The sequence below is a fragment of the Silene latifolia genome, chromosome 10, assembly GCF_048544455.1.
Source record: "Silene latifolia isolate original U9 population chromosome 10, ASM4854445v1, whole genome shotgun sequence".
Classification (NCBI taxonomy): Eukaryota; Viridiplantae; Streptophyta; class Magnoliopsida; order Caryophyllales; family Caryophyllaceae; genus Silene; species Silene latifolia.
In genome coordinates this window covers 17,516,831-17,536,908 of record NC_133535.1, presented here as the reverse complement: position 1 = coordinate 17,536,908, position 20,078 = coordinate 17,516,831, and the positions used below count along the sequence as shown (strand labels likewise).

Here is a 20,078-nt window from a genome sequence, read left to right as displayed (position 1 = left end):
ATTATATTATAAAAATTAATTAAATAGGAAAAATGTTTAATTAATTTGGTGGGTGTTAAGTATTATGAAGCGTTTTAATCAATTTATTACCATGTTTAATTAAAAAGGAAAAAATGTTAATAAAAATGGTAGGTGTTAAGTAATATGAAGAGTTTTAATTAATTTATTAACGTGTTTTATTACAAAAATTTAATTATAAATTATAAATTTTATTAACATGTTTTATCACAAAAATTTAAATTAAAATGTCAATATTAATTATAAATTATGAACGTCTGCGTGACTTTTTTTATCCTACGTGACATTGTCTGCGTGGACTCAATTGATCATTTTAGGGTAGCCTTTTAATAATATTTTATAGATACTCTCAATGCAATTTACCATCGCCCATGTTTAGTCCTAAATCTCAAACCCGATCCGCAAATAAACTTGTTTACCCCTTACACACGTACCCGCCGGCGAAATCTGGTTTGCCTCACTTTTCTTATCGAGTTCCTTGAAGCAGCACAAAGATGGCGAAACTACTAAGAACACTACCATTTCCACTACTAACACTCCGTCCAAAACCCCTCTCCCTCTTCCCCACAATTCTCTTCTCCCTTTCTTCCCACAAACTCCATCTCCACCATTCTTCATCTTCATCTTCATCTTCATCTTCTCCCTTTTTGTCTGCCCGTCCTCTCTGTTCTCTGCCCGCTTCAGCTGCCCCTGCCCCGACCGCTGACCCCCATGACCCGATTAAACCCACAAACGGGTCTCTTCAATGGGTTGCTCGAACCGCTTTATGCGGGGAATTGGGCGAGGCTGATGTCGGTAAACGGGTCACTCTTTGCGGGTGGGTTGCTCTTCATCGGGTCCATGGTAGCCTCACTTTTGTTAGTCTTAGAGACCACACTGGCATTGTTCAGGTTTTTCCTTTTTTTTTTTTTTTTTTTTTTTTTTTTTTTCGGGTTTTTCTCATTGTTTGAATGCGATTTATCACTTGGGTTCGGAACTCGTCAGCATCAAAATTGCCATTGCGGCTTCCCTTACATCGGAGAAATCGATGTCATGCCGGTTTTTTTAATTCTGTTTGATTGTCTGTAATGCTAGTAATGTTTATTTTACCAATTCCATTTTTGGGTGCCTCAATCAATTGTTTACCTTTCTATTTTAGGAATGCCTTTGATGTGCAATTTGATCATCCACACTCAATTTCGTCCATTTGTCATCTAATAATTGATCCCCTCTTCTTTTCTTGGTCTTTGTGCCAAAACCAAAGGTAAACAAATGACCGGGACGGAGGGAGTATATATCATGTTGTTTGTCTTGGGTGTGTGAGATGGTTTTATAGGAGCAACTTCTCGTCTGGCAATCAAGTTGATACGATATATTTCTTTCCTTTCTTGACGTCTTTGCAGCCAAACCATATCGTGTTTTAATGGATTGTGAGCCAACTAGGTTATTAGTATTGCTCGGTGTTATAATGAATCAAAGGGAGTTCTGGGGTTATAATTTAAGACCCGCTCCAAAACTTGAAAGATACTGTAATTTTGTCCAGCGGATACATATTTCTAAAAGGTTACTTTTGAATCTCACGAGACTATGCTAATGATGGGGTAGATTATGGATGATGATTAATGGATAGAAGAATAAAAGGAATGAAACAAGTAATCTTGTCTTGAGAAGTATCATGCTGTTTAGCCGCGGTTGCTTTTTTGGGGGAGTGTTCTTATTGTCGTACAGGCTATTCTACTTCTCATGATCCCACCCAATCTATTATGTGTTATTGTAATGTTGTTCAGTTAACCTTCATTTATGACAGTTTAGCTGTATAAGACATATAGTTGGACCTATCTGAGTTCTCGACCACTTCAACAATGAGGGTAGATTATGTTGATCTTGGCTTAGGTCTAAGATATGTTATTTGTTCATTGTGACTAGATTACAACACTCCCCAATGAGTTTCCCCAAGCACATTCTTTGGTCAACGACGTAAGGCTTGAGTATGTGATTGCTGTCAAAGGAGTTGTTCGCTTACGCCCAAGTGAAGCTGTCAATAAAAAGATGGAAACAGGGATGGTAGAGGTATGTATGATTATATTTCTGTTATTGTGGTTTTTGGATGTTCGTTGGACCTTATGAACTGTCTTTTATCATCCAATCTGGAAGGGTTGACGCTCCTAAGAGAAGTTCTTTCTGGTATATATGTGAAAATGATTGACAAAATTTTTTATTAACATATGACTTGTAATCATAGAGCATATACGCAATTAGAGGTGTTAGCGTGCATAAATAAATCAGCCACTGCCAAAGCTTATCCCAATCTTGTTCACATTCATTGGCAGGTTGCTGCTGAGCATGTCCAAGTCTTGAATGCTGTCAAGGGCAAGTTGCCCATTATAATCACTACTTCGGATGATGTAAAAGACTCTGTGAAGGAAGAAATTCGATTGAGGTAGGTTTTTTGTCAATTTTCCATGTAGTGTTTATATTATGTTGGATTTCCATCTACAATGGATCTGAAAATTCACTATTCTTTAACTTTCATTCAATCTTAGCTCTCCTAAACGATAACCTTTGAGACACTGGGGTTACGTGATTGCGATGTTGTGGTTAGGCCACTCCCAAGCAAGGTTAATTGGGAGGTCATGACCTTGTTGGGTCATCTTAATCCATAGTTAAGCAAAAAATTAGGATGACCCAACGAGTGGCCAAGGTAAGAAGAGGTCAATTGTTGACCTCTTTCCCTTAAATTGACCCATTTGATTTGGTTGAAGACAAAAAAAGGACAAAGAAAAAAATAAATTGGCATGGATATTGAATTGTTTTACTGTGTTTGTCAAATACGCCCAAATATGTTTTTTTTTGTTTTCACAAGGTCAAACAATTAGGGTGTGTTTGGATACCAAAAAATGAGGGAAAGAGAGGGGAGGGGTAAGGAGGGAAAGGAATGGGAGGGAAGGGGAGGGTGAATGGAGGAGGTCATTTTCCCTCCAAATCTTTCCTTTATTGGAGGGGAAATAATTTGGCTTGAAGGAGGGAAATGGACTAATGGAGGGATCCATTTTCCTTCCTCTCCAAATCCTTCCACCTCCATTTAGCTAACCAAACAAAGGATTTCTCATCCCTCCAAATCCCTCCCCTCCCTTTTCCTCCAAATTCCCCTATCCAAACACACCCTTAGGCAAGGGTATTGAATCATTGATGTCTTTAATTAAGGGTTAATGGTGTCTTTATTTTTACAATTTCGGTTACGAGTTACGACCACCAAATATAACCTTAATGTAATTGTTTTTTACGTTTTTTAATTATTATAGTACTAATTTTAAAATTAATTTTTAATTTATTATTTTAATATTAAGATATTTACAAAATTAGAAAAGTGAAATTAACTTACTTATAATTTGTTAGTAAATAGTAATCGAAAAAGTAAGAGAGAGGTTTTGGTGGGCTAGAGAATGTGGGAAATGATTTGAAAGGTTGGAAAGTGAAAAATGATTGGTTGATGACCTAGGTGGATGGGAGGGTGCAAAAGGGTCAAGATAAATAAGGTGAGATTAAAGAGTAAAAATGGGTGGTGACCCAATTAACTTGACTCTTACTTTTGATGTAGCTGCATGTTTATATGTACTTCAAACATTTAATTGTTCTGATTGTTTCAACATATTTGTGCTCTAACTCTCTTACTGTACGTGTGCATCACTTCCTTGGTGCCTCTTAATTATAATCGCATTCATTTGTTCGTAGCTCGTAAGTAGTGTCAACATGTGAACACACTACACAGTAATTGAGCAATTTTTTAATCTCCTTGGCCCTCTGCAAAAACTATGTTACATTTGCCTATATGTCAATGTAGATACCGGTGCTTAGACTTGCGTCGACAGCAAATGACTTCGAACATAATTTTGCGACATAACGTTGTGAAACTATTACGAAGATACCTGGAAGATGTACATGGGTTTGTGGAGGTCTGATATTTTTTCTACTAATTAATATATCTCCTTTGTAACTTTTCAACTATCTTTTAGATATTCATAATGATATCCTGATATTTTTGTTGGATTTAGGGCAGATTGAGACTCCAATTCTCTGTAGGTCGACCCCTGAGGGTGCACGAGATTATTTAGTGCCTTCAAGAGTTCAGGTATTGGCATGTTGGTCTTTTTCTGATGTACTGCAAATGAAAGGTTGACTGTAATAGCCAGTTTTTCAGTTGCTTTCTAATAAGCGCTACTTATACTCACCTGAATATATATGAAGCCAGGAATGTTCTATGCATTGCCTCAAAGCCCTCAGTTGTTCAAGCAAATGCTAATGGCCTCCGGGTTTAATAGATACTATCAAGTGGCAAGGTAAGCTCAAGTTAAGTACTTTATTAAATTGTTAAAAATTACTCTTAATTTTTGTTAATCGCTGTTTCTAGAATTTATAACATTGTACTCTATAATTTGGGGTACTTGAGCTCATTTCGAGTCAGGACATAATCTTGCCATCTTTAAAGCCTGAATTTGTTATTAGTATGGGTCAACAGAAGTATAAAATCCAACAAAAAAATAATCCCAAAGAAGGCAATTTGTTGCCGAAAAAAACAAAATGGATTTTTGTGATACGTGTACGTTTTCATCTTTGCTTCAACCCTGCAGGTGCTTTCGGGATGAAGATCTGAGAGCCGATAGGCAACCTGAGTTCACACAACTAGATTTAGAGTTGGCCTTCACTCCTTTGGATGAGATGTTAAAGTTAAATGAAGATCTTATAAGAAAGGTTTGTATGCAAGCTATGCAGCTGACGCCTGAAGTATGATAATTTGAAAAATGTTATAGAATTTAGGAAAATGTTGACACTGTGTAGCTGGTGATAGTATATGCATCTCAGTGAGCTCTTGTGTATGTAATTACAATGCCCCTGTTTGATATAAGATCACATGCATTGTTGTTTCCTTGAATATTCTGTGGCTGTTCCTCTTTCATGCATTGAATAGACATGGAGGATATAGACATATTTGCTTATAGTATACAAGTCCATGCTTATCGTCTTGTCATTCCGTCAGCGATTTTAGAATTTTTACCAAGGAAATGGGGGTTATACTCTGCTACGGGCGTTTTTCCATTTCCAACGTAGCTAAAACCTCACCCTTTTTGTGGCTCTAGACTTTAGAGTATAATGGATTAAATAAAATGACTCATCGTAAGCTCTTCTTCTGATGAAAAGTGGTCATGATTCATGCCACTCTCGACGCAAATTTTTTTTTATTATAGGGGCATTCGTAACCGGATAATGTTCTTTTTCTGATGTAAGCTGTGTAGATCCCACACCACTTACCCAACCATATGATCTTTTGAGACATTGGGATAATGTTCTGTTTTGGTCCTATAGCTTTACGAAGTTTGGCGAAGTATTTATTATTTCCGAAATGTCCTTTGTTTTTCCCTTTGAGTTCTAGATTATATGTCTCATTTACCATGTGTTCATGGAGGGTCCTTGTTCGTCAATCTGCAATTTATCTTGTATGTACACCCGTGGAGTTACACTGTTTTCCCAGTTCCACTTCACATGATTCACATAAGCGGTTCCATAAACTGGTTCATGTTGCTGCCTCCCGATAAGTTTTGCCAAATGTTCTAGGGTGGTTTTAGTTATTGTTACATCCCCTGGGAGCTCAGCAAAGTTTGTATCAGGCTTTAAATTTGTGTCTTTGTTTCTTATTCACGCCAATGTAGTCTTAGCTTGTGCAGAAGTAGTCAGTAGATCTAAAATGTCAGTATCTCCAATATTAACCCGGGTAGTCTTGAACTGTATGATTCTGTAGTGTACGCAACTTTTGTTTAAAACAACCCATAAAAGTTTACCTTTTACTATGGCCATGTGACCTACCTGAAGATACTTGAATTTAAAGCTTCTTAAAACATGAAACGGATATATAATTGTTTGTGCTCTACAGGTCTTCTGGGAGATCAAAGGTGTTGAGCTTCCAAATCCCTTTCCAAGGCTTACATATGCTGAAGCAATGCGTCGGTATGGATCGGATAGACCAGATCTTCGTTTTGGTCTTGAATTAAAAGATGTAAGTGTTTTCGTCCTGTTTGATTTTCATGGCCGACCTTTTAGACATATTATTGGGAGTAGTTATTAAAAATAAAACGAAAAACATGTTTCCATGTTTTATTACAAGGTTTCATTCAGTGCCTGTTATATTTTGTATTCTCTAGGTTTTCATAACGCTACACATTCCTGAGGATTTATTGAACAACGTATTATGATGTTTTGAATATGCAAGATACTTGGTTACTTAACTTCCAGCGATTAACTTCGCATCATATGTGGCCTTGAATATTGTTAAATTTGGTAATCCTTGTAGTGATTAGCTTAACTATTGGAGATGTAGATGGTCTGAAATCTGAATGCTTGTGTCATGAATGGAAGTATTAGTCCAATTTTGATTGATCCCGTTTCTCGAAGCTCATGTGTTAAGCTACTTATCTCATTTAAACAAGGTGGATTAAGAATTGCGTTGCTTCGACTCTTCATAGTACCTCTCATATACATTTCCAAGTCTTAACACTCGAGCATGGGTATGGGTGTATGACATGCACGCGAGATATTTCTAAACTAGTCAGAGTTACATTCATTAAGAATTCATTTATTTTTTGGAAGGTAGACTTCAACATCAACTAGTCAGATTTCTCGTGATGCAGGTCTCTGAATTTTTTTGTGGAACCTCATTCAAAGTTTTTGGAGATGCACTGGCCAGTGGAGGTGTGATAAAAGCATTATGTGTACCATCCGCTGCAAATGTTTATTCGAACTCAACACTGAAGAAGGGTGTTCTCTATAACGAAGCAATGATATCTGGCGCAAAGGGCTTGCCTTTCCTGAAGGTCTCAAGTGATGGTATGCAAATTTTGTGCACAAGTGCAAAAAGTTATGATCAAAGCGTAGCCCTGGAGACAGGATAAAGTCAAATTGCAAGTTTATGCGAGACGAGGGAAGTATAATTGCATGTTAAACAATTTTATGGATTTGCAGGGAATATCGAAGGAATTGCTGCTTTAGCGTCAAGTTTAAATCAGCAGAACAAAGAAAAACTACTGAGCTTGTGCGCGGCTGGACCTGGTGATCTTATCTTGTTTGCTGTGGGTTTGGAGAAGTCCGTGAACAGAACTCTGGATCGACTAAGGCTACATGTAGCACATGAACTGAATTTGGTTGATCATGTAAGTTTGCCACTGTTATCTTAGTTGTGATTCTGCAGTTCACTGTGATATGTATCATCCTCAATTGCTTATAATATTTTAAATTCTCTGCCTCAGGCTAAGCATTCAATACTTTGGGTGACTGATTTCCCGATGTTTGAGTGGAATGATGATGAGCAGAGGCTCGAGGTTTGTTGCAATATATGGCTTAATCTTTCTTTAATGTCACTCGATGAATAATTAATTACTGACGGTCATTGATCGACTATATTTCATTTTGGAGTGTCTTCATTATAGTTGTTGATTATTGGTTCGTCATCAAGTCCTATCCCTGATTAATGTAACAATTACAATTCTTGAGCATATTTTTGGTATAAAGAGGATAAAAGGGTATTTTTTTATGCTGCCAGTTCTTGAACTAGGTTATGAGTACTGCCCTTTAAAGACTTTACGACTTAAGCTAACTAGAATTCTTGGTAACAAATGGCAGTTGCTTGATGCCAATATGGTCTTTCTCTCATATCTCTTAGAAGTGCCAGATCCGGGTGGAGGGAGGGTCACTTGTCCTTAATCAGCACCGCTTTTGTTTGTGATTCTAACCGATGATCTCGGACATGCTTGCAGGCTCTGCATCATCCATTTACCGCGCCCAACCCTGAAGACATGGAGGATTTATCCTCTGCTCGAGCATTAGCCTATGACATGGTTTACAATGGCGTAGAGGTAATGTCGTCCTCTTTTTACTATATTCTTTCTTTAATTAGTGTTTATTGCTTTTGATACTAAGAGGTAATTTCAGATTGGAGGAGGAAGTTTAAGAATATTTAAGCGCGAGGTGCAAGAAAAGGTTCTAGAAGTTGTAGGCATATCATCAGAACAGGTAAATCAAATCCCTAATACTAATTGGGTTTAGCTGTTTTATAATTATGTTATTCTTTTTTCATTTCACCAATTTGTAACTTAATAGTAGCTGATATCTTTATGGTTTGAAATCTGTAAACTATACCCGACTCATCGTAAAACGGTGATAAACATCAGTAAACGAAACATGTTCTTTCAGTAGCCTTTTTTAGCTTCCATCGTCGAGGATTATTCACATTTGTCATTGTTCACAGGCTGAAGAAAAATTCGGCTATCTTTTGGAGGCCTTCGACATGGGTGCTCCTCCTCACGGTATATTCAATTATCTTGGACATATTCGAGAATTAATAGCACTAAAAATTTCCGTCTTCCCCAAAATTCTCTTTTACTCGCAGAAAGGCCGTTAGGTATTTGATAAAATTTTGTTGAATGCAGGAGGCATTGCTTTTGGGTTGGATAGATTAGTGATGCTTCTGGCAGGAGCAAGTTCCATAAAAGATGTGATTGCTTTCCCAAAGACTACCACAGCCCAATGTGCCTTGACCCGGGCGCCTTCTCAAGTCGACCCCGAGCAGCTCAAGAACCTTTCTATTCACCAACATATTTAGTTTACTTCACTCACGCCTTTGTGATAAGACGAGACGCCTTGCGTTTCTTAGCACGACATTTTTTTGCCTGGTGCAAGAGCAGAGCCTGATGTAGGGTTTTGTTAACATTTTTATTATATACACAATCATCAAGGATGGGAACAAATATGGCCTTGTCTATTATTTTTTTTTTTTCCTTTCAAGGTACAAAAGGGCAATTTTGGTGTTATAACTATAGACGGATATCTCCCATCTATAATAAGAATTTGTGATTTTGGTGACTGAAAGGTTTGAAATTCAGCCTTCAAATCCCCCTTACAGCTTATAAGTACCACCTGTTGTCGTAGTCCATGAATACTACTAGTCACAAACTTTTGAGCAATAAGAAATATTCAAATCGGCCGAGGATAAATGGCATTTGAAGTGTAATGCGTTCCATAAGACCATAACAATCAACTGTGTAAAGGCACACTATTTATTACAAACCAATAAAAAGGCCACCATTGGCTATACAAGCCGTAAATATACCTCGACTAGATGCTACAAAAATCCAAATCCGCAACTACAAAAAGTTATGGAGGACAAGCGGAGAAAGCACACAAACAAATCACCAATCCAGAGTTATAGATCTAACTAAATGGCTTACTGAGGAAAATAAATGTTTGTACCGTGTCACAGGCTTTACAAATGAACAATGCGAGTATAGAGCAGAAGCTAGATCCCATTATCGTATGCAGTCAAAGTTTTACTGCAAATATGACGACACTGAAGCCAAGATTCCGATTCTTTTGACCATATCAGTCGATGTTCAAGCTTGAGTAGGGCTCAAAGCCAACCTGATCACCAAGCGAGAGGGCAAGAACAGCACATTATCTCTTTGTCTTAACAATCGATACGATCAAGCGAAAATGGCGGAAAAAGAGGGAGATTTACACACATGTATTGGATACTTGTAAAGTTGTCATAAATACACAAATGAGGCATGAATGGAATGTAATATCATCACTTTCGGAAAGTGAGAACTATACATAAACTGAAAAATATACATAGATTTACTGAAATATACTACTCACAGAGCAATCGTCATGGACACGCCAAATGGTCTCGCCCAGAAGGTTTGCTACAGACAACACTGTAAGTTGCGGGAAGTAATTTTTTTCCAAGACAGGGATTGTATTTGTGATGATTACTTCTTGAAATAAACCACTTGATAACCTCTCTATTGCAGGGGGACTACAATCATAGAGAATAAGCAAAAGTCAGGAAAAGGGTTCGATCAATATCACATTATCAGCCATTTAGCCATAGAAAATATCCCAGTTCCACTCCCATTAATCCACTAACTAAAAAAAATACTTGTAATAACTAGCAAATCTATTAGAAATTATGGAAGAGCTGAAGATAATACTGTATAATAATAATCATAATAATAATAATAATAATAATAATAATAATAATAATAATAATAATAATAATAATAATAATAAAAAAAAAACCATAATCGTTTAGTGTTGTACAGATCTTAGTTTCAAAAGGCGAAGGGCGCACCGAGGTGATGGCAACTCATGGCAAAAAGGCACAAGGTACAAGACTACAAGGCAAAGGGCATCTCGTAGACACCAAGCACACTAATTTGCAAAAAAAAATTGTAATTTCAAATACATAACTTTTCTGGGATTTTTTTAAACAGGACTAATTTGTGAATGACTAAAAATTAAGGATAATGTGGTAAAGCGAATGGAATAAAACAGAGTTAAGAGGCAAAAAATATGGAAATTGCATAGTAATGTGCCTTGTTAGCTGACAAGGAGCGCTAACAAGGAGCACCGAGGCATTTTGGCGAGTGTCTCACCTAGCCTTGGGCGCATGTTTTAAACTACGGTACACATGAGTGGCACACATCTGCTATCACGATATAACTTCTTTCCTTACCTAAATACAGCATGCGTAGCACATGCATAGACTTCCCGAGCTCCTTCTTGATGTAACAGCGCTGCTCCTTTGGCAATCGTACCTACAATACATCAAGGAGAACCGCTTATAACTTTCAATCTACAAAAACAAATAAGAAAATGACTGTGGCACAAAACTGCAACCATTAATCTTCAGTCGCAAAACCATTGTCAATCGCTGGTCTAGAAAATGAAAGTGACCTAATTAGTCTCTTATAAGGCGATTTTACATAAGGCGATTTTACATTACAATTACGTAACACGGATGCCACGACATAAAATATAATCACAAATAGAACATTTCACAATGGATTCCACTGAAAACAGATAGTTATCAAATACTATGAGCCCGTATGAGGCAGCCTCATAGTAGACATACTCATTAATCTAATCTCCCATTTTACCTCACTGTTCTGTTAAAAACTATGGTTAAAGGGCTGCTTTTCACCATAAATTTTTCTTGGATCAATTTATTTACTGTTTTAAACTTTTTTTATTAATTTTTCTTTGAAATTTCCCGACCGAAAAAAGGAACAAAAAAACTCGAAGAGGACAATCAATTTAGCTTTATATTTCATACGCTCAAGAAAAGACCAGGTCGCCTTAATCACCTCTAATATTTGTTTCAAAATCTGCCACTGTCTAGAAAAAATGACAAAACTATAGCTAAAGGGATATTAATGTCACCTCACATTTCAACTTACAATTTTTAATCTTTTTGAAATCTTAACTTTCAAGAACTAACAAAACGACACAATTGTATGGATGCAGATATTAAGCAATGGTAGAATAAAGAGTGTATATCACAAGGGAGTAGTGGATGAAAAGAGGGAGAGGATATCTATCGATGTGGATTTGGGCCTCCCTATAACACCGAGATTGGGCCATTGAAAGAGCTTATAATTGAAGAAACACCCCAACTTTGTAAGAGTGACTCAAAATATGTGTCTACTGCCTTTGATAGTCATGCACTGACTTGGCCTAAGGCCCATCGACTCTATGAAACTCTTCAATTCTCCTGCCATATAATGTAAGGCTAGGATGGTAGTTTGCATTATGGAAGTTGCGGACTTGCAGGTGTGATACGGCATCATTCACTAATACCCCTGAGTTTGTACTACCTTTAATATGATAATTTTTATATAATTCTCAAATAGTTGCAATTACTCAAGAGAACTGACCTGCTGTGTCAATCATATCATCCACCATAACTGCCACCTTCCCTTTCACATCACCAATCAAATTCATCACCTACGATTTTTTTAATTGTATTAAGCAGAAATGTCAGAAAAGAAGAGAATAAAAGCAAATTTGAAAGTGAATGCATATTTCCTATAAGCCATTTGAACTGTAAGCCACACCAATGGCAAATTGGCAACTAACGAATGAATAATTCTTATCAGACTGGAAGCATGCGAACTGTAAAATGGATGGTTCAACAGACATTGATGGGCAATTAGTCTGTTACAAATGAAACAGCCAAGTAAATACCCAGTTAAAAGTTTACAGCTATGACTCCACGAGACTGGCAACTGGCAAGCCGTTCATTTAAATGGCTTGCCAAAGCGTCTACCACCTTAAGGTATCAAGCAATGATAAGTTGAATTGATAATTTCAAAGGATCAAACCTTGGGCCAGGTCGTCCTACCAAAAGTCCAACATTTAAGGTCAAAACATGTTAATTTTGAAGTTGGGTTTTGCTCAAAAGTCAGCTAATTGGGTTTGCTTAAGGTATATGCATATGATGATAGTGCGTATCACAACAAAATAACAGAACAGTTTATCATAAGCAATGCCACAGCCAATGACTAACATTTTTTTGTTAATGAAGCTGTTCTCAAAATGAACACAATAAGATAGTAAACTCTAGAGAGTACTTTCGTAGGCCTAACAATTGTAGAATATGCCAACGGACAATAGTGTTGTTTACTAAATTTATGAAACCATCTAAATAATGGTAAAAGAGACACTGACAAATATTGATGAAGTTTGATCGTGTCCTTGACAATCTGTCAAATGCTAAGTTGAGCTATACTAATTTAGTCATCCAAATATACCCATCACTTCTTAAACTTAGATGAGTAATTACCTCCGCAACATTGTGCCCTTGTCGCCTTTTATCGACTATGGCAAGCGGTGCATCAGATAATTTTTTCGCAAATGCACGTGCTCTAGCAACTCCACCAACATCCGGCGAGACTACCACCAAATCATCTGAACAAATCATCTTGCTTGCTAGATAGTCAAGTATGACAGGCTGACAGCAGACAAATAGTTTCCACAGGTTCAGATATAGACATGGAAGAGCAAATTTTAATCCCAACATGAGTGTGAAGGACAGGAATGAAGGAGGGGTTTGTTGATCTTACTTGACCGTATACATGATCCACTGGTATGTCAAAATAGCCTATTGACTGTCCAGAATGAAGATCACAAGCAAGAACTCGATTGGCACCTGCTTTAGTTATCAGATTGGCAACCATTTTGGCTGCAATCGATTCTCGCCCTTGTGTCTGAAATTGGACAACACAAGGTGTATATGGTAAATTCAAAGGCAGTTAATTATCCAACAAACATTGCTCAAACATCAATTACACTTCACATATTGGATTGTGCGTAGGTGTAAGATTGCGAATTTGATTTCTTGTTTTTTATATAAAAAAAACTTTCGCTAAAAGGAATGCGGAATGTCTTTTCAACACTTACTTTTCGATCAGCTCTAGCATATCCAAAATATGGAATAACAGCAGTGATAGTTTTTGCCGATGCTCTAAGGCACGCATCAATCATTATCAACAGTTCCATCACATTCTCATTTGCAGGTGGGCATGTGGGTTGAACTAGGAAAACATCACACCCTCTGACACTCTCTTGCAACTGAACATATATTTCGCCATCAGCGAACCGTTTAATGTTTATTTTCCCCAGCTCGAGACCCATGTAGCATGCAATTTCCTGTCAGGCAGAACAGGTTGTCAACAATCTGTCCGTGTTAGTATAAACCTAGGTGAAGGTTTATTTCAAGACACTAAAGCTTGTTCTGTATGTAAGAAAGGTTTCTTCATTTGAGATGTTAAACTTTCGGTGAATGAGTTTTTTTTCACTTCTTTCCAATTTCCAAACATAAGCTGGAACAGTTGAAGTTACTTCACAGGAAGCGAAATGCGAACTGCGAAGTGTTAAGAATTAGTAACCTAAGGGGATTTGATTGTATGCTGCCCACTCACTTCCACTCAACCGATACACTAATCAAATCAATCCTAGAGCTAGTCCACCAGCTACAACCTATCCACACAGCGTCCCAAACTAAATCCCAAAGCATAAACAGATTCGACAATAGAAAAAAGCGATAGGAACGCGTACCTAAGACGACAAAAGCAAATGGTAAACACCTTAACTTATTTTAGATGGTCAGCATGACAAAAGTACAGGATAAGAATAGTGTACGAAGCATATAATACGATTTTCTACTATTTTAAGCATCTAACATCATAAATCACTCCATTTCACTTTGAATAGTCTAAATACTTCACAGTAAAAGTTTGTCTTGAAAACGTTTCCCCCTGCCCGTACACTACTCATCTTTCCTACTCAACTTAGCACTAAGTCCTCCCAAGTCTCAAACTTTGAATCAGAGACTGACACTTGTACACCCGTTACCCGTACCCCAGTCTTAGTAATATAGATCACCACTCACTATTACCATTTACCAGGGTAGTTGAAATAGCTATAGAAGAGCTTGGCAATACATGCTTTTCTCTCCCACATGTATGTGACTACTCTACAAGTCCCTCAATTGTATGGCTATCAATTTGAACTAGACTTCTTCAAACCCTAAATTTACGCAACCTACCCTACCCGTGGAGAACCTTAGTTAGGCCAGGAGGACTGGCCCCCGCTGATTGTTTAAGTCCATTTACATTTCAATGAGAGAAGCATCATTCGGCCATCCTAGACTCAGTGACTGAATGCAAGTATTCGCGCACAAACTTACACGTCCAAATCTTAACCCCCCACCCTCCCCCTCTCATACTAACTTATTCCAAGATTCGCTGCTGCTGACCGACCCCCTACAACCATATACCACTTCTGGTTATTACTAATGACCCAAAAATAATCAGTCAATAACTTTTAAATAATTAAATAACATAATAACAAAAATTAAACAAAAACTGAAAAGAACAACCACCCATCTCACCTGAGAAAGAGCTGGGTTAGCGGTACCGGAGAAAATACGAAGTCGGGTATCATTCTGATTAACAGAACTCTCCAAGAAAGAAGGAAATGGCTGCTGTATTCCAATCAAAGGTGTATTTCTAGGTTTCCCATTTTCCACAAATTTCAATTGCTCACCCAAATTACACCTCTACACAACACAATTAACTTAACAATGTCATTAACAAAAAACACAAATGAAAATAAGTACCCAAAACAGTAAAGATTAAAACTTTACAGTAAAAACAGAAATAACATCACTAATACAAAATGAAATTAAGCACCCAAAACAGTAAAGATCAAAATTTGACAGTAAAAAGAGAGAATTAAGATCATGAAATTAACTAATTAAGTACCCAAAACAGTAAAGATTAAAACTTGACAGTAAAAAGAGAGAATTAAGTACCCAAAACAGTAAAAACTAAAACTTGAAGGTAAAAAGAGAGAAGGAAGAGGACTTACAATGGAATTTGGAGGTGGGAATTTGGAAAAGGAGAGTTTAGAGGATGAATTAGAAGTAGAAGAAGGGAGAGTAAAGTGAGTGAAAGTTCTAGAGGAAGTTGAAGTTGGGCAACCAAGTAAAGACGCCATTTTTGAGTTTTGCGAAACCAGGAATTGAGAGGATCAAAAGGTTGAGAATGGTCACTCTAGTCAACTGCTACGAGTATTTGGTTTTCAGATTTTTGAGATCTTTTGAAATAGGTAACAAGATTTTAGAATACGGGTTTGGATCGGATTAAAATTTCAATGTTCGTTAATAGCGGAACCTTATCGATAATACTCCGTATTAGTTACTTGTGTTAAAATTTAGCCATGTTACTGGCAATATATAAACCCTTTAACCTAAACGTTTGTTCAAAAAAAAAAAAAAAACCTCATCACTTTGCATAATATTAGTTACTCAAGGAGTTAACACGTGACGTTTCTCCCTTTTGACTATTTTTTTTGGGTCTTTTGTCGTGTTTGTTATGTTATTAAAACACATCAATTGAAGTGACGTGTCTTTAGTAAAGACTCCACTTGAAGTAGCCAACTCTTTCGATAAATAAGTTTTGTCTAATCCGATAGTACTTTAAAACGAGATAGACATATACCGCACCCTGTTTTAGATCCTTAAATACTTTAGGCTGTATTTATCATTTCCCTTTTGTTATTTGTCTCGGGAAACTAGTGATTAACAGGGAAATTAATCTATCTTTGTGTCTTCTATGATACGACTAACTGTCAATTATACTAAGGGATTTGACAGATATTTTGAATAAGCTTTAAGAATGCACAGCTTAAACACAAGAGTTGCAAACAACTCATACTTGTATTTGAAAGGAAAAGAATAGAGACCGCGGCAAATAGGCCAAAGTAACTATATAGGACCAAATTGCTCAACTATTACAAGCTAGATGGCCTAACGAAGATATACAACTACTTCAACCAGCTACAATGCTACTAAAATTCAGACTCTGGAGATGTTTGTGAAAGAAACAAGTCAGCAGCAGTAAGATGTTCGGGTTTATCTTCAGTAGGACTCTTTACAGGTCTCTGAGAAAGACCAGCTTCCCTCTTCATGAATTGGAAGCCCATTATATCTCTATACTCTCCTGTTCCAAGGCAACGATCACAGTACGCTAGCCCACTGCCACCGCATGTCTTGCACCTAGTAAGACAAATGAGGTGTTCAAGCTTGAATTAATCAATGGCAAGGATCGGTGGTGAGTCTGGTGAACTAAATGGCTAAACCTAAACCATGGGAGTAAGTGGAGAACTGTACAAAACTCACCATTTTGGCCATTCACCTTTCGGAAGCATCATTAGTTCAGTTAAATTTGTCCTGCCTGCACCAAAAAGTTAGTTAATCAGTGTTGGGATACAAGAGCAATGTCTAGCCCCGACTTTTGGTTTAGATAGGTCATTCATATGGTATTAAAGACTGTGTAAGGAAGGTGTGCGAAGAAATGAACCATGTTTAATTCCTTGACTAAAATTAGCGACTAAACGATGGATGAGGGCAAACCTGCCTCAACCTCAAATAGTCAAATCCAACAAGAAGAAATAATTATCGGGATCTCACTCCCTTAATCAAAACTTTCTGATCTTAGCTTTTAAAGGCGCACCAAACAACGATGCCCGAGGTTTATAGTTTTACTCTGCATGTCAAGGTTTACTAACTGATTCGAACATTATTTAGCAATGTCATGCCTTGACATCATTGCACCAGTCCATGCGCACAATATATATTCTTAGCACCATGAAGATTCTATATGCCATCTATAGCAATAGACGACCAATCCCACGATCTCCAACAAGGATTGAGTACCCACAGGCAATTGAATTTTATTCCCCATAGCAACATCATAATTCACATTTGGACATTTGATTCATACGTAACCACTGATTCCTAGAAACAAAGAAAAAAGCCTTTTACCACAACGAATCGACCATCAATGTTAGATTACCTTAGCTTAATGGTATTTTTAATATACATATTTACATATTCAGTTAAGAGTCCACAATTTCTTTGTTTCGTTATTTTTTTCCTGCTCAAACAGTATCCACTTTTCTTCTAGGTTTTTGTCTGTCTATGTCAAAGTGGCACTTTTAAATACTTCCCTAGTTCTCTCGTATGCTACTGAACCTCCCTTTAAACAATGTCAATCCAAAAGAAAACCTCTAAACAATTATGCCTCTGTAATTCACTAACTTGATATTCCGTAGTATATGAACAAAAAAGACACTGTTAGTTGGTCTCAAAGAAGACTAACAAAAGGCACATACAAAGAATGCACAAAATGAAAGTACCTTTTCCATGACAGTGGTGACAATCAACCCTTCCACTACCGTTACAATCAACACAAGAGGGCTCCGGTTTTTTTCTTCTCATTTTCCGGACATTTGACTGCAGGAAATGCCAAGGGCTTAGCAGATTGCTGATGATTAAATCGCCATATAATAGGGCAGGAGACAAACACATTCAGATCAAATTAACATCACTGATATTAAGCATACTCTTAGTTCTACCATTTGTGTATTGCATTAGAACGGAATTATTATTATGGGTCATCGGCAAACAATCTCTATAGCAAAGGGGAACGCTTCATATACCCAATACCACAACAGCATTACCCTGCCATTCTGCTAATTGCGGGATCCCATAACGCACTAGGGTAATTATGTTGTTGTGATATTTAACTGCATCCTAACCGGCAATCTAATTTTTCGACTGCCTAAACTCAAACAAGCACATCTACAATCTTGTGTCATGGAGTTAGCTCTCATTTCAATTTTTTTAGTACTACTTCACATCATATTTTATAAATAATACAAAATGGCACCATTTTCCCCACCAAAATCCCGATCAGAAATCAACCACATTTCTATCATTGTATGGGCCTAGTCCGCGCCCATGGGAGAAGAGAGAGTTCACTCCAGAGAGAGTTCACTCCAAAAACTCAAGGAGTTTCATCCTAAAACCAACTGGCAATACGATGAGTAACCCATTGGTTTATAAAACGGTCAAACACCTCCCAATTCCAAGATCCTAAAACCAACTGGTAATACGAGGAATAACTCATTGATTTATAAAAACGGTCAAACACCTCCTAATTCAAAGGAGTTTCATCCTAAAACCAACTGGCAATACGGGGAGTAACTCATTGGTTTATAAACGGTCAATCATCTACTAATTCCTCAATATAGACACTCACATGTGAGATCTCTGTATGGATTAGAGTCATATTCTTCATCCCACATAAATCAAACTTTGATCAAAACCTCAAAATACCCAAAATTTAGCACAAAGTTCCAATCTTTGATACACTACTGAAATACTGAATTACAAAATATGAGCTCAAATGCATAAAAAAAAAAACAATAAATGAAAGAACAAAATCAGACCAAAAAGGATAAAAGAAAGAATTGAGAAGTTTACTACCTCAGTACGGACGATTAAAGCAGGTTTAGAGATAGAAAGAGGATGAAGATGTTGCTGAGTTGAAGGAGTTTGTGTTTTACGAGGAATAAAATCATCTGGGTTTCCTAAGTTTGAACATGAAGTTGAGCAGCAATTCTTCCCTTGTTGTAATCTCAATGATGATGATGATGATGATGTTAGTATTGCACCTACCATTGTTGCTAATCTTTCTTCTTTTCCCTTGGTGCCTATACCAATTACCAAGTATAATTATTTCCGCTAGTGTTTAGACTTGACAAACGAGTTAATTAGATTGAGTTCAGGTTTGAGTCATTCAGGTTTACTAGCATCCCGATCAGGTGGAGATATTTTGGAGAGTAATTGGATTATATATCTATACTAGTACTATTACTAGTTTTGTAGTTTTTGGGCATTAGAATAAAGTTTTTGAGTTTTATTTTATTCTTAAAGCTTTTGAGTTTTATTATGAAATTTCTGATTTCATTCGCTTAAACATTAAACTCAAAAAATTACAATATAACTCAAAAATATTACACATAAACTCAGTTAAATTTGAGTTTTGACGACAAACAATTAAAATTGAACTTATAAACTTTAAAAGCTCAGAAAAATTACACATAAGCTCAATGACAAATAAGGTATGAGGTATTACATCTGATGTATGTTCTTATTTCTCCATTTTGGATGGACTGTTATCAAACTATTTAGAAATAATAATCAATACCTAATAATAAGATTCGGGTCGGATTGGATTGGATAGGTCGTTACATTCGTTGCGAGTCAAATTTTAAGAATAATAATTAATACCTAATAATAACATCCAGGCCAGATTCGATAGGTCGGGTACATTCGCTGCGAGTCAAATTCTAGTCATTTGTTCAGGTGCAGATCATGCCGTTATGGTTGAGTCACTCACCTCCGTCAAGCCTACTTAGGCGTCAATTATGCTACTAAAAATCGGCTATAACATATGATCGGGACGGAGGGAGTAGCATTTAATACTCGTATAAAATATTAAGGGTAAAAATGGTACCAGTGATAGAAATGGTACACTAGATAATATTTTATTCCAGGTAGCTTATTTGTGTAAATAAGCTACTTGATAAACACGTACAAAAAAAAATAAGTTACATGAAATTTTTCTCGAAAAAGTTATTTCAGTCCAAACAACCTAGTACCTAAAGTGTATTGTCAAACATAGTCTATACCGTGATATTATTATTTATTAACTACAACACCAATTACTCTTCCACCCAGTGCTGAAGCTAGGGAGGCTAGCAGGAGCGCTCGTCCCCGCTGGAGGATGGAAATCACAAAAAATTTAAATAGAATTTCTTAAAAAAAAAATTCGAGTTTTTCTTAT

General features: G+C 36.8%; 3 protein-coding genes across 4 annotated transcripts; 1 reads left to right on the top strand and 2 right to left on the bottom strand.

Annotated features, from left to right (window-relative positions):
* Positions 1 to 418: 418 nt before the first annotated feature.
* LOC141605266 (aspartate--tRNA ligase, chloroplastic/mitochondrial) lies at positions 419 to 8,910 on the top strand. Its single transcript, XM_074423964.1, has 15 exons — positions 419 to 908; positions 1,924 to 2,067; positions 2,328 to 2,437; positions 3,839 to 3,950; positions 4,055 to 4,126; positions 4,243 to 4,334; positions 4,626 to 4,746; positions 5,924 to 6,046; positions 6,678 to 6,873; positions 7,009 to 7,196; positions 7,293 to 7,364; positions 7,800 to 7,898; positions 7,975 to 8,055; positions 8,291 to 8,348; positions 8,472 to 8,910. Exons 1-15 carry the CDS (start codon positions 513 to 515, stop codon positions 8,642 to 8,644), a joined length of 2,037 nt encoding a protein of 678 aa, XP_074280065.1. The 5' UTR covers positions 419 to 512; the 3' UTR covers positions 8,645 to 8,910.
* A 125-nt stretch (positions 8,911 to 9,035) lies between these two features.
* On the bottom strand, positions 9,036 to 15,543 carry LOC141605268 (ribose-phosphate pyrophosphokinase 1). 2 transcript variants are annotated; one of them, XM_074423965.1, is made up of 9 exons: positions 15,253 to 15,543; positions 14,774 to 14,941; positions 13,282 to 13,530; positions 12,945 to 13,088; positions 12,665 to 12,832; positions 11,757 to 11,826; positions 10,556 to 10,637; positions 9,697 to 9,856; positions 9,036 to 9,459 (listed from the first exon to the last, which is right to left on the bottom strand). In XM_074423965.1, exons 1-9 carry the CDS (start codon positions 15,379 to 15,381, stop codon positions 9,421 to 9,423), a joined length of 1,209 nt encoding a protein of 402 aa, XP_074280066.1. In that variant the 5' UTR covers positions 15,382 to 15,543; the 3' UTR covers positions 9,036 to 9,420. The 2 variants fall into 2 exon arrangements, with proteins under 2 accessions (XP_074280066.1, XP_074280067.1); XM_074423966.1 differs by lacking the exon at positions 9,036 to 9,459 and having other exon boundaries at positions 9,533 to 9,856.
* A 521-nt stretch (positions 15,544 to 16,064) lies between these two features.
* Positions 16,065 to 18,987, bottom strand: LOC141605265 (uncharacterized). Its single transcript, XM_074423963.1, has 4 exons — positions 18,716 to 18,987; positions 17,584 to 17,680; positions 16,565 to 16,619; positions 16,065 to 16,441 (listed from the first exon to the last, which is right to left on the bottom strand). The coding sequence occupies exons 1-4, from the start codon at positions 18,908 to 18,910 to the stop codon at positions 16,234 to 16,236; spliced, it is 555 nt and encodes a 184-aa protein (XP_074280064.1). The 5' UTR covers positions 18,911 to 18,987; the 3' UTR covers positions 16,065 to 16,233.
* Between the last annotated feature and the right edge of the window lie 1,091 nt (positions 18,988 to 20,078).

Coding starts and splice junctions, on each gene's coding strand:
- LOC141605266 (XM_074423964.1), top strand. CDS start 513: ATGGCGAAACTACTAAGAACACTACCATTTCCACTACTAACACTCCGT. Junction 3,951..4,054: donor ATGTACATGGGTTTGTGGAG/GTCTGATATTTT, acceptor GATTTAGGGCAG/ATTGAGACTCCAATTCTCTG. Junction 8,056..8,290: donor TAGGCATATCATCAGAACAG/GTAAATCAAATC, acceptor CATTGTTCACAG/GCTGAAGAAAAATTCGGCTA.
- LOC141605268 (XM_074423965.1), bottom strand. CDS start 15,381: ATGGCGTCTTTACTTGGTTGCCCAACTTCAACTTCCTCTAGAACTTTC. Junction 13,531..14,773: donor CTAACCCAGCTCTTTCTCAG/GTGAGATGGGTG, acceptor TCTGCCTGACAG/GAAATTGCATGCTACATGGG. Junction 12,833..12,944: donor TGGATCATGTATACGGTCAA/GTAAGATCAACA, acceptor GTCTGCTGTCAG/CCTGTCATACTTGACTATCT.
- LOC141605265 (XM_074423963.1), bottom strand. CDS start 18,910: ATGGTAGGTGCAATACTAACATCATCATCATCATCATCATTGAGATTA. Junction 17,681..18,715: donor CTTTAATCGTCCGTACTGAG/GTAGTAAACTTC, acceptor CATTTCCTGCAG/TCAAATGTCCGGAAAATGAG. Junction 16,442..16,564: donor AAAGGTGAATGGCCAAAATG/GTGAGTTTTGTA, acceptor TTGTCTTACTAG/GTGCAAGACATGCGGTGGCA.